The 13,491-nt window shown below is 47.2% G+C and overlaps 1 protein-coding gene across 2 annotated transcripts in view; it reads right to left on the bottom strand.

The window, feature by feature from the left end:
- Positions 1-4,915: 4,915 nt before the first annotated feature.
- Positions 4,916-13,491, bottom strand: part of PANK4 (pantothenate kinase 4) — a 42,402-nt gene continuing 33,826 nt past the window's right edge. Inside the window, exons 18-19 of one of the 2 annotated variants that reach the window (XM_029578382.1) lie at positions 6,743-6,811; positions 4,916-5,251 (exon numbers count right to left, since the gene is read on the bottom strand). In XM_029578382.1, coding sequence (XP_029434242.1) covers positions 5,038-5,251; positions 6,743-6,811 — 283 coding nt within the window. In that variant the 3' untranslated portion in view covers positions 4,916-5,037. Of the gene's footprint in view, positions 5,252-6,742; positions 6,812-13,491 lie in introns of those variants that run through there. The other variant, XR_003852837.1, reaches the window with a different exon arrangement.

Here is a 13,491-nt window from a genome sequence, read left to right as displayed (position 1 = left end):
CTTCCGCTGAAGCCTCAGTGACGTCCAGAGCAACTACTCATTATTGCTGAATTCTACTTCATCTCTCATCCAGCAATTCTACTGGAGAGTCATCTTTTGAAGTGGAGATTGGACGTAACCTAACATCACCACTTCCACTGAAACCTTCAGTGACGTCCACAGCAGCTCAATCCATTGCTGCTGATATCATCATTAACACTCTGCAAGATTCTTCCAAATCTCAAGATCCATCTGTCATCGTTGTAGAAGATGAATTAGAAATTAGCCAGAGACTTTTGAATACCTTCTGAATTGGGAAAGCTTTGGCCCCGATTTAATCACTTGGGAGCCTCAGACCAATATCTTGGACAAAGAGATGCTTCATCAGTTCCACCTTGCGCATCCTTCTAAACCAAAGCCTGGTACCCGAAGAGATCGCCCTTCGAAGGGGGGTACTGTTGCGTCCGTCGCTGCTCGACGCCCTCACTCCGCCCTCTTTACCTCTGTGGTGACTCCCTCCGGGTCGGATGGACAGCTGGCTGCCGCGGCGTCTCCATGCCGTCTCCCTCTGGCGTCCCCGGACCGGCTCGACGTTGCAGATCCGCCATGTTTGCCTGATGACCTAGGGCACGTGCTCTGACTGAAATACCAGCAAGGGCGCGAACCTCAGGGGCGTCCCCCTGAGATGACGTCATCCGCTTCCAATATTTAAAGGTCTCTATTTTCACTATCAGATTGCGTTAGCAAGTTTAAGCATACGGATACGGACTTTCTTCGGCTATCCAAGCTACTCTGCTTCCTCGGACTTACCAGAGATACCCGCTCCTCGGGAGCCTCGCTCTCTCTTTACCTTTCAGATTACAGATAGGAACTGGTACTCGCTCCTCGAGGGCCTATACCGTTCCAGCTCCTGAGCTTCGTTGAGACCTTATCTGAGTTTTGTCATCTAGTTCTGTTCATTAACCCTGTCTACTCTGCCTACTCACTTTCTACAGTTTCTCAACAGCTCAGCCTTCCTGGATCACTGTTCCAGTACCTGAAGGACTACAGCCCTGCCAGGCATATCAGCTCACTACCGCCAACTCTGCTGGCTTCATCACCTGTTTAATAAAAGAACTAATGTGTGTCTGTCTCCATATTCAAGCCTAGCCGGTGGTCCCTCTCGGGATATCCTCCCGAGGGCATGGTCATCTGCCACCGGCCCAGGGATCCACCTACAACTATATTTAAGACTACAGATTGCTACTCCGCAGTCTACTAGTACAGATTTCTTTCTGCTTGATCCTCCCATCAGCATACAGATTCAGAACATTACTAACTCCTCCTTCTTAGGAGTCAATCATTACAGGTTGTTAACTCCCAGCTCTAACACAGAGCTATTCATTACTAACTCCTCCCTCTTTCAGGAGCCCGCAACACACTCACAACATAAACTCGCTCTCCCAGGAGTCAGCAGAGTTTACCTTGACACTGGAGCTGGGTTTAGCCAAAATGGATTCAGTGTTTGGAAGTTCAGTTTCCTCGACATATAAAGTTAACACACAGATCCGTTTTGAGGTTAAGCATACTGGTTGCCTGGGTACAAAAGAGATTGGTGCTTTCTTTAGATGGGCTCTTTTCCTATAAATATAATAACCATTACGAACTTTTGTGCTGCATCTTGTACTGCTGTTATATCTCTTGTGTGACGGGCAGTTTGTGTGTGTAAGAGGGAATCTTACCCTGCTGCTGTATCTGCTCTATATACTGGGGCAGTACATGTGTGTTTGGGGTGAGGGGTAAGCCTGCACTGCTACTGCCCCTGCTGTACCTGTTCTGTGGTACAGCAGGGCGAGTGTGTAGTATGCGGTGCTGCTGTCTGTACTATTGTTATCTGCTCCGTTTTGCGGCAGAGTTGTGAGCGACTGTGGGGGCGCGAATAGCTTGCCCCGCTGCTGCCCATGTTTGAACCCGTTCTGTGGTGGGTCAATGTGCAAAGGAAGCTTACACTGCTGCTTCCTGTGCTGTACTAGCTCTGTAGATACACAGAAGACCAGGCTTAATCAGCGCTGTCAATCCATCTACCCCCAAGAAATAAATTTAGTAAAATCTGGAACAATGAGGCTTGGGGGCCAGGGAATAATTGCATCACTCAGCAGTGCACTAGAATTATACACATTTCAGTTCTATTCACTGCAGTCCACCATGTAAACTACGTTCCCTATTATTAGTACCCGTTTTGCTTCTTTGGTTGGAGGGGTTGTTATGGCAACACTAAATCTCCTTGGAGTCCTCATCAGTAAGGTTTTCTCCCCTTGTGTTTCTATGGCAAAACACGTAGTGGGTGAGACCCACCAAGATTAGCCCGCGGCACTAGTGATTTAATGAGCACAGATGACAGGTCCGCTGCACAGGAGCACAGAGATGCAAAGGTGGGCTTATGAAATCCAGATGCCCACGGTGATAGTTTGCAAAGCTTAAGAAGCTGCTGGCGCAAGGCTAGCCAGGTCCGCGTGCCGCCGAAACAACAAAGGGCCTCAGCCCAGGACATCAGCTACCTTTTTATAAACCTGGTTTAATTCTAGTTAAGAAGACAGCGTGAATTTCCAACAGGAAGGATCAAACCGCAAAAACCCCGACGGTCTCTTCTCCTTTCATCTGCTGAAAGCGATCAGCATAAACAATAAAACAAGGGAAAAACTAGGAAAGCAGATGTCGAGCACGCCAGCTCTCTCTGCTAGAGGCTAAAAAGATTAGCAAGGTCCTGGGCCATTTACCAGAGGGGAAACCTCGTGAAAAGGTATTTAGGGATGAATTTTCAAAAAAGACTTACCCAGGGGTTGTGCGTGGAAAATTGACATATACGCACATAAGCAAAATTGTCAGATGAGCGGGTGTACACGTGTACGATCGCTGCCAGAAAAGCACGCGTGTACACAGAGGGCGTTCCGGGGTGGGACTGGGAAGTGTTTTTTATAACTGGGGTAGATGAGCACCACTAATTGTAACACCGGCTAAGCGAGGTGCGATTGGAGAAACGACTTACCTGATAGTCTCGTTGTCCTTAGTATAGACCAGTGGTTCCCAACCCTGTTCTGGGGACCCCCCCCCCCCCCAGCCAGTCGGGTTCTCAGGATATCCACAATGAATATGCATGAGAGAAAAGTTGCATGCTATGGAGGCAGTGCATGCAAATTTTCTCTCATGCATATTCGTTGTGCCAGGACAGGGTTGGGAATCTCTCGTATAGACAGATGGACTCAGGACCAATGGGTTATGCTCCCCTGCCAGCAGATGTTTGTGGAGCGGTAGGGGGAGGGAGTGTCAGAATATTACTGAACACCATACATCACCCATCACAGGAAGCTGTGCTAGATTTGGGGTAAAAAAAAAAAAAAAAGAGAGGTCAGGAATCCTAGAAATGAGGTTCTCACCATTAAAGAACTACGTATCTACCTATCTATGCATACATAAAGTAACAGTCCCTGGCAGCAGTGCTATCAGGAAAGCCCACACTAGCGCACTCCTAGTTTAGCACTTCAGCTCAGGAGAAATGTTTTGGAAGTGCAACTCCCTTCTGTGCCTGCAGGCAAGGACACCTAAACTTAAAAGGGAGACGCTTTCCAGAGCTATCCTGGTGAGCCTACTGCCAGCTGGGTTTATGCACTGGCTGGAAAGCAAAACATTAAGAGCCCAGATCTCAGTCCCTGCTGGTAGCCTTAACTCTCCCAGAGAGCAGTCTCAAAAACAAGGCCAGAACTTACGGCAAACATCTGCTTCTTCTGCCCGCTGGAAACTGCCCCATGCGGCCCGGTCATCATCCACCCCAGCGGCGGCTGCAGATCAAGAGAGGCACAATTAGAGAGGGCACTGCCGTCCTGCTGGGATAAAAAAAGAAGAAGAGAGAGGCACAATATCAAACGGCCAGTTACTCTGGGATCTAACTGAAACCCTCACCTTTGTGGGAAATGCATTTGCAGTGATCCCCATGAAACCCCCAGCACAGACTCTGGAGAGCCAGCACCACCGTTTACCACAAGCAACGCTTTCAGCTTATTTTCATAACTGTTTCCAGATGTGCTTAGAACAACATTAGCCGCATCTTCCATAACGCAGCTGTTTTCATCCTAGAGAACCACCTTTTCCTCTGGACCTGCTCAAAATGTACATGTTTCTCCATATACAGGTCTCAGCACAATAGAAAACGTAGATTTGCTCAAGTCCATGGCAAGAAACTTATGGTCAGCCTTCTTCCTTTGTAGGTGAAAAGTGAGCTTTTTTTGTTGTTCACGCCTGGAGATCGAGCAGCAACTTCCAGGTCCTGGTGCGGGGGCTGGAAAGGGCGTCGCCTTCTGTGAAGCAAACTTTCATATTGACCCGGCTCTGACCCCCAAAACACATCGCTGCCATGCCAAACGCTCAACTCACGGTGCTAAAGCCGAAACAAGTCGTGTAGCTAAGGTCCTCCCCTCAGCCTTCTGCCCCAACCTTGGGTACCTCCCGTGCTAATGAAATTATGGGCTTCTCTCTCAAGCCTGGCCAGAGGCTCTCTCTCTCCATCAGCCTCGCAGAATCCTTTTTAAGAGTCCCGGCTAAGCATCCCTTTACGTGAGCTCCACGGCACGGCCTGCCACTTATTCAAACTGAACCCGAGTGTCCACGTCTCCTGCTCAGGAGACGTGGCACCTTCCTGTCAAGCAGCCCCTTCAAAAGCTCGAGATGATGGTAACTTGCAGAGTCAGGACAGCCACAGAAGGCAGAACGACTTAAAAAATGATTTAATTAGCATTCCCATATTTTAAAATGATTGTCATGCCAAGCAAAAAAAAAAAAAAAAAATACTGCAGCATTAAAATAAACACTTACCAAAATAAACAATATGAATGATATACATATTTATATATATATATATATATATAGATAGGGACTTGTATGGCTTTTTATCACAAAAGCACAATATAAATACAGGAGTTTATTTTTAACTCTTTTTCCCTGTTGTAATAAAAATACATTTTTTTTTTTTACACGTGGACAAAAGTAAAACTAGTGCAATAAGTCCATTGTGGTGGCCCGGGGCTATCACTTGGGCGGCGTTTCGTATTTAAAAACCACACTGAAGAGCTTGCCGCCCAGCCTGTCTGCCAGCCACGAGTTCTTGATGACCGCGAGCTTCAGGCTTTCACACTGCAGGACCGCGTAGTAGTTGGTGTGGATGGCGCGACCCATCCCCTCTATGATCACCAGGTCCGTGTTCCGCTCCCTCACCAACGTGGCGAGGCTTTTGTCCAGGCGGCTGCAAGGAGGTGGACAGAGAGAGAGAGAGAGAGAGAGAGAGAGAGAGACCACTTAGGATCAGAGGAGGGATCTATGAATTTCAGCTCCCTACCTATGGCTCTGTAGCTCTTGAAGATCCTTAACAGGAGGGAAGCAGAGCTAGAAAGCTTCTCCTCCCCCTCCCTAGCTTGGCACAATTCCCCACCACCAGGGCGACGGCGACAGATTTTGCCTCTTGCCACAGCACTGAGGGACAATGCCCACCCCCCCCCCCCCCCGCCCAGCCTATACAAGTCCAATTTTCACCCCCCCCAGCAACCTCCCTTTCCCCAGGCCGAATCTTCCCACCCACCAATGGCTGCTGCCAGTATGACTCTTTCCCTCCCTTCTGCCAACCATCTAAGATTTCTCTCTTCCCCCACCAGCCTCTGCTTCCAACATTTTCCATGCCTTCTCGCGCCACGGCGAGGTTCACACGAAGATGACGACACACGGCGGCAGAGGGGGGAGGCGGGGGTCTATCGGAGGCTAATGAGAAAGGTGTGAAAAAGAAAAAGGAGGAGACGAAAGCGGGTGAGGAGAGACTGGACAGGAAGAGAGGGAAGGAGAGGATACTGGATAGGGTGGAGAAGGTGGGAGAACAAGGAGCAGAGGGAGGTGAAAGGAATATAGGAAACCTTTGGGAGGGGCAGAGAGAGAGAGCAACGGATATGGGGCAAGCTGAGCCCTCATCTCCTATTCCCCAAAGAGAAAAAAAAAAACCTAAAAAGAGGCAAAACAAAAATGTAGAAAGAGTGGAGAAGTTAAAAAAAAAACCAAAGGGTGTGAAAGGAGCTTCCGCCTAGCTACAGTATCGGGCACCGCTCATGGCCGCAAAAACACCAGAAAGACCCTGGGCACGCTGACCTTCCACAAAACGTTTCCAGAGTATTGATTAAAAAATAAATAAAATAAAAAAATAAATAAAATAGAAAAATAAAATAAATAAATAGATGCAGAGGAGCAAGAGGATGTACAGTCCATGTGACACCAGCATGGCTTCAAGGTGACATTTAATAGGTTACAATACTATTTGAGCGCTTTTCAAAGATTTGTGGAAAGTGTTTAAGAGCCGGTTCTGATGTTAAGGTTACACGAATGCCAACAGCCAAAGTCTGCTGAAGGTCCCGTCACCTACAATACGGTAACCTTGAAAAGCACTAGAAACTCCACACATTGCATGGTTTTTCCCCATCTATTATCACGATCCATGGTGGTAAAACAGCAATTTATGAAATCTCTTTAAAAATAAGAAGGTCTAGTTATCCTAGGTTTCTCATTCTCCGCCAACTTAGGCGTGCCAAAATTGCATGAATTCGGTCTCTGAGCTCATAGAGCATTAGTATCCTAGGGACGGCCATTAGATCAGGGACTTTTCGGCCCATCACTCTGCCCGATTGCTCCCTGCAGGCCCTAGTCCATTTCCCAGCTTCCTCCCTTGCCCAGGGTATAGTATGCTTTGTGCACTTACCTTAGATCTAAGCAGGGGGAACTGCAACCAGTTTGTACCAAGGTGAGTTTGTCCTCCTGTAGTGCAGAGCTAGTGAGAGACAGGACATTCATTCATTCATTCACAGACAGCCAAAGACTTCACTACAAACTATTTCCAGTGAGACCACCACAAAATAGAGGTCTCATCTCTTTTTACATGGCTAGCACTTAAGACCGGTGTAGTAACCAGACGTGCCTTCTCTTTATAATCTACTGAGCCCTTGTATTAGCGAGCATGCCTAGGCTGATAGCTACAGAAGCACAGCATGGCAGGAAGGATTGGATTCCTTTTTAATCCCCTTTCTTATGAGGGGTCTATTGAACAGACTGATGTTCTGACCCCTGAGGGACCCAGAGAGAGACTCTGGATGGCCTCAAAGACTTCATCTGTCATTTTTCCCTTAGCATCAAACTTCCATTTCCCATGAAACGTCTCAAGAAAGGAAAATCGGTTCTTACCTGCTTATTTTCATTCCTGTAATACCACAGATCAGAACAGACCAGTATTTCGAATGGGTTTATGCATCCCTACCAGCAGATGGAGGCAGAGGACAAAACTTTGAGGAACTGCTACATAACCAAGGGTGCCACCTGCAGTCCCTCAGTACTGACCTGTACCCAAGCCAAGATTAATTAACATTCCTCATACTAGGGCGAATCACAAAACCCCTTAGGATTAGATACCCCAGAGCTGGAGGCTAACCTACTTCCATAAGCAACTCCTTAACTCAACACAAACTAGACAGATTAACTGCTACTAAAAAACTCTTTGAAAAATCAAGAAAGGTACCAGGAAACCAGACTTTCGGTAGCAATACCGGGGTGGGTCTCTAGACTGATCTGTGGCATTACAGGAATGAAAATTAGCAGGAAAGAACCAAATTTTCCTTTCCTGAACATTCCCAGATCAGTCCAGACCAGTGGGATGTACCAAAGCCGCGCTCTTAACACACTTTCACCAAAAGTAGTATCCTCCTGCATGCGAACATCCAATCGGTAGTGCATGGTGAAAGTATGAAGTGAGGACCACACCGCAGCCCTACCGTTCTCCTGGGGAGACACTGATTGACACTCAGCCCAAGAGGCCACCTGAGCTCTAGTCGAATGAGCTTTCAAACCTGTCGGAATGGGCTGGCCCTTACAAATATAGGCCAAGCAAATAGCTTCCTTCAATCAACGAGCCAAAGTAACTTTTGAAGTTTTCTCTCCTTTCCTGGATCCACCATACAAGGCAAACAGGTGGTCCGAGCAACGGAAGGAATTAGTGACCTTCAGATATCGTAACAGAGTGCAACACACATCCAAACAATGGAGATCTCTACCTTCCGCTGAATCCCTAGGCCAGTCCAGAAACCCCAGCAATTCCACTGACTGATTCACACGGAAGGCAGAAGCCACCTTTGGCAAACAAGAGGGCACTATGTGCAAGGACACTCTGTTGTTGGAATTACGCAAGAAAAGGATCTCGACAAGATAAAGCCTGTAGCTCCGAAATCCGCCTAGTGGAGCAAATAGCTACCAGGAAAACTGCCTTAAACATCAGATCCTTCAAAGAAACCTGTCCCAAAGACTCAAACACCGCCTCACAGAGAACCCGCAAGACTAAATTTTGATTCCAATCCAGGCACGTCTTCAAAATAGAAACATAGAAATGACGGCAGAAGAAGACCAAACGGCCCATCCAGTCTGCCCAGCAAGCTTCACATTTTTTTCTCATACTTATCTGTTTCTCTTAGCTCTTTGGTTCTATTTCCCTTCCACCCCCACCATTAATGTAGAGAGCAGTGATGGAGCTGCAACCAAGTGAAATATCAAGCTTGATTAGTTATGGGTAGTAGGGGAAGTAACCGCCGCAATAAGCAAGCTACACCCATGCTTATTTGTTTTACCCAGACTGTGTTGTTCAGCCCTTATTGGTTGTTTTTCTTCTCCCCTGCTGTTGAAGCAGGGAGCTATGCTGGATATGCTTGTAGTATCAGTTTTTCTTCTCCCCTGCCGTTGAAGCAGAGAGCTATGCTGGATATGCGTGAAGTATCAGTTTTTCTTCTCCCCTGCCGTTGAAGCAGGATATGCATTGAAAGTGAAGTATCAGGCTTATTTGGTTTGGGGTAGTAACCGCCGTAACAAGCCAGCTACTCCCCGCTTTGTGAGTGCGAATCCTTTTTTCTTCTCCCCTGCTGTTGAAGCAGAGAGCTATGCTGGATATGCGTGAAGTATCAGTTTTTCTTCTCCCCTGCCGTTGAAGCAGAGAGCTATGCTGGATATGCGTGAAGTATCAGTTTTTCTTCTCCCCTGCCGTTGAAGCAGAGAGCTATGCTGGATATGCGTGAAGTATCAGTTTTTCTTCTCCCCTGCCGTTGAAGCAGAGAGCTATGCTGGATATGCATTGAAAGTGAAGTATCAGGCTTATTTGGTTTGGGGTAGTAACCGCCGTAACAAGCCAGCTACTCCCCACTTTGTGAGTGCAAATCCTTTTTTCCACATTTCCTCTTGCTGTTGTAGCTTAGAGCGATGTTGGAGTCACAGTAACCATGTGTATGTTTATTGAATAAGGGTATTGTCTCCAGGCAGTAGCCGTCATTCTGGCTAGCCACCCACTCTTTATTGACGGCCTCTTGATTTTATGGATCCACAGTGTTTATCCCACGCCCCTTTGAAGTCCTTCACAGTTCTGGTCTTCACCACTTCCTCCGGAAGGGCATTCCAGGCATCCACCACCCTCTCCGTGAAGAAATACTTCCTGACATTGGTTCTGAATCTTCCTCCCTGGAGCTTCAAATTGTGACCCCTGGTTCTGCTGATTTTTTTCCTATGGAAAAGGTTTGTCGTTGTCTTTGGATCATTAAAACCTTTCAAGTATCTGAAAGTCTGTATCATATCACCTCTGCTCCTCCTTTCCTCCAGGGTGTACATATTTAGATTCTTCAATCTCTCCTCATAAGTCATTTGATGAAGACCTTCCACCTTTTTGGTCACCCTTCTCTGGACCGCCTCCATCTTGTCTCTGTCTCTTCGGAGATACGGTCTCCAGAACTGAACACAATACTCCAGGTGAGGTCTCACCAAGGACCTGTACAAGGGGATAATCACTTCCCTTTTCTTACTCGATATTCCTCTCTCTATGCAGCCCAGCATTCTTCTGGCTTTAGCTATCGCCTTGTCACATTGTTTCGCCGACTTCAGATCATTAGACACCATCACCCCAAGGTCTCTCTCCTGCTCCGTGCACATCAGCCTTTCTCCCCCCATCGAATACAGTTCATTCGGATTTCCATTCCCCATATGCATGACTTTGCACTTCTTGGCATTGAATGTCAGCTGCCATGTCTTTGACCACTCTTCCATCTTCCTTAAATCCCGTCTCATTCTCTCCACTCCTTCCGGCGAGTCCACTCTGTTGCAGATCTTAGTGTCATCCGCAAAAAGACATACCTTACCTTCTATCCCTTCCGCAATGTCGCTCACAAAGATATTGAAAAGGACCGGTCCCAACACCGATCCCTGCGGTACACCGCTTAAAACCGCTCTCTCTTCAGAGAGAGTTCCATTTACCATCCGTTCCATTCACCATCCGAAATCGGAGGTTGAACATGATTTATGCCCTTTAGGAATTGGATGATATCTGGGTGGGTTAGCCAAAAGACTTATCCTGCCCCTTGCACCTGAGCCAATCCAAGGCCAAAATCTGTATGTGGAGTGAATTGTAGGCCAGCCCCTTGGACAAGCCCAATTGAAGAAAAGCCAAACTATGCGGATCTGTTGCCGACAGAGGATCCAGGCCTTGCTGTAAGCACCAGGTATCAAAAACTTTCCATAGCCTACTTCAGGATTTATTTATTTATTTATTTAAATGCTTTTAAAATATACATATATATAAAATTCCAGGATGTGGAATATACATATATATAAAATTCCAGGATGTGGAAATATATATAAAATTCCAGGATGTGGAAGTAGGAGGTTTTCTAGCCTGGAGAAGGGTGGTAATGACTGGCTTTTAATACGCTTTAATTCGCAAATGCTGCTTCTCAAAAGCCAAGCCACAAGACAAAAGTGATCCTCCTGATCCAAAAAGATGGGCCCCAGTCGCAACAGCCCTGACCGATGAGCCAAAGAGGACCAACCACCGCCAGATACACCAAATCCACAAACCATTCTGACGCCACGAGCCATTCTGACACCACGAGCACCACTGTTCCCTGATTGCGCCTCTATACATCGCAATACTCATCCTATGAGAGCCCATGGAGGAAACGCATACAGAAGGATCCCCTTGGCCATGGACACACTAAAGCATCCAGCCTGACGAAGCCAGCTTCCTTCCTGTGATTGAAAAACCTTGTCATTTTGGCATTTGCCCAAGTTGCCATGAGATCCAGCTGGGGAACCCCCCATATGGCACAAATGTGATTCCAAGCTTCTGTGGACAGTTCTCACTCCCCGGGATCGAGTTGCTGTCTGCTGAAGAAATCAGCCTGTATGTTGTCTACACCTGCTACATGGGAGGTCGCCAGACCCTCGAGATGTCGCTCCGCCTACAGAAACAACATTCGAGCTTCCTGAGCCACAGCATGACTCTTGGTTCCTCCTTAGTGGTTGATGTACGCCAAAGTTGTTGCATTGTCCGAAAACATTCGAACCATGCAACCCCGAACCAGATGCAGAAACTCTACCAGGGCTCTGCACACCGCTCTAGTCTCCAGACAATTGATGGACCAGGAAGCCTCTGCCACCGACTAATGTCCTTGGGCAGAGCTTATCTGCACATCCCCATTCGAAAGGGGGATAGGCAGCCCCCCAGTCCCTGAGACTGGCATCTGTGGTCACCACCACCCAATCTGGGGTTTCCAGATCCATGCCCTTTTCCAGGTTGCTCCTCGACAACCACCATGACAGACTGGAACTAGATTCCGCAAGAAGAGGCAGCAGAAGATAAAACTGCTCCGACCCAGATTCCATCTGCATAACAGTGCCTTCTGTAGTGGCCACATGTGAGCAAAGGCCCACGGAACCAGATCCACCATTGAAGCCAAGGACCCCAGAACCTGTAAGTAATCCCATACTCTGGGAAGTGGAAAACATAAGAGCCAAGTCACGTGTGACTGAAGTTTCAAGACTCTGTCCATGTCAGGTACACTCAGCCCACCTGGGTGTCGAAGCGGGCTCCCAGATACTCCAGCGACTGGGTCGGAACTAGGTGACTCTCTGCCACATTGATGACCCACCCCAGAGAAATGAGTGGTCATCATGCGCTGAATGAAATGACCGCACTCCTCCTCCATCTTTGCCCGGATCACCCAGTTGTCCAGATACGGATGCACCAGAATGTCTTCCCGGTGCAAGGCAGCTGTCACCTCCACCATCACTTTCATGAAGGACTGGGGTGCTGTGGCCAACCCAAAAGGAAGAGCACAAAACTGGAAATGCTGGCCCAACACCTTGAAGCACAGGAACATCTGATGATCTTTTCGAATGGGGATATGCAGATAAGCTTCGGTTAGGTTCAACGAAGCCAGGAATTCACCTTTGCAGACCGCCACAATTACTGTCCGTAAAGTCTCCATCCAGAAACATGGCACTCGCAAACTTAAGTTTACCTTCTTTTTTTTTTTTTATTTATATCTTTATTATTTTTCACAACAATAACATTACATATAAGGATTACATACCTTATCGTAGGCATAACATACATTTCTCATTTGTAAGAAATTACCTAATCAAACTTAAACTTTAATTTTATGTTATACTTATGTTTTTACTATGCAATCAGAGAGATCATATTCAAAACAACAGAGCATATATTCACCACCTAGTTACTTAAAGAAAAAAGGGAAGTGGTGGGATTAATAATAATAATTCCTGAGTTTCCACAAATATTAGGTCAAAACTTCTTTAGAAATCAAAAAGGTTTCTAATTGCTCTGGCTCCATAAATACATACCGTAGATTATCAATTGTTAATATACATTTACACGGAAATGTTATTAATATTTGTGCTCCTAATGCACGGGCTCTAGAACATAGATTCAAAAACTTTTTTCTACGTATTTGTGTCGACCTAACAATGTCCAAGATGAGACGGAAGGTGCCCTCCTTCTTTGGTACCACAAATCTTGGCCCACTCCTTGTAAAACTGGGACAACCTGCCCTTTACCGCTTCCAGCGAGGAGTGGCCCAGATTGGCTTCATTGGGAGGACTTACTGCTTCTGGCCCCTTGACTGGAGCCGCCTCTGGAGGACCTGTCAGTGCCCTGAAAGGACTGCTATTGACCGGACGACTGCTTGGACCCCGAAGAGATAGACCCTCTGCCGGATCGAAACCTCCTTGAATCCCAAAAATGGGCCCGGACGGGAAAACCTTCTTATTGGTTTTCTTATCCTTCGGCAGTCTTCTTCCCTTGAACTCCCCCCTAGGGTCTTCATCAGCTGGTCTAGGTCCTCCCCAAAGAGCAGTTTCCCCTTGAAAGGAAGATTGCATAACTGGGTCTTGGACCATGTCCACTGACCAATTGAGCAGCCACAGAAGATGGCACGCAGCCACAGCCAAGACCATATTTCTGGCTAACGTACGCACAACAAGGCATCTGCCACATAAGCCACCCTGGCCTCTAACCGGGTCGCCTGAGCCGGGGACAGCAACCCCGATGAGGCCTGCTCCTAAGGTTTCTGGATCCAGCACAAGCAAGTGCACTGATTCATGCTAGCACACACCGCTGCTTCGAACTCAACG

Source organism: Rhinatrema bivittatum, chromosome 15 (genome assembly GCF_901001135.1).
Source record: "Rhinatrema bivittatum chromosome 15, aRhiBiv1.1, whole genome shotgun sequence".
NCBI lineage: Eukaryota > Metazoa > Chordata > Amphibia > Gymnophiona > Rhinatrematidae > Rhinatrema > Rhinatrema bivittatum.
The sequence above is the reverse complement of the archived record's forward strand: the minus strand, read 5'-3'. Positions and strand labels throughout refer to the sequence as shown.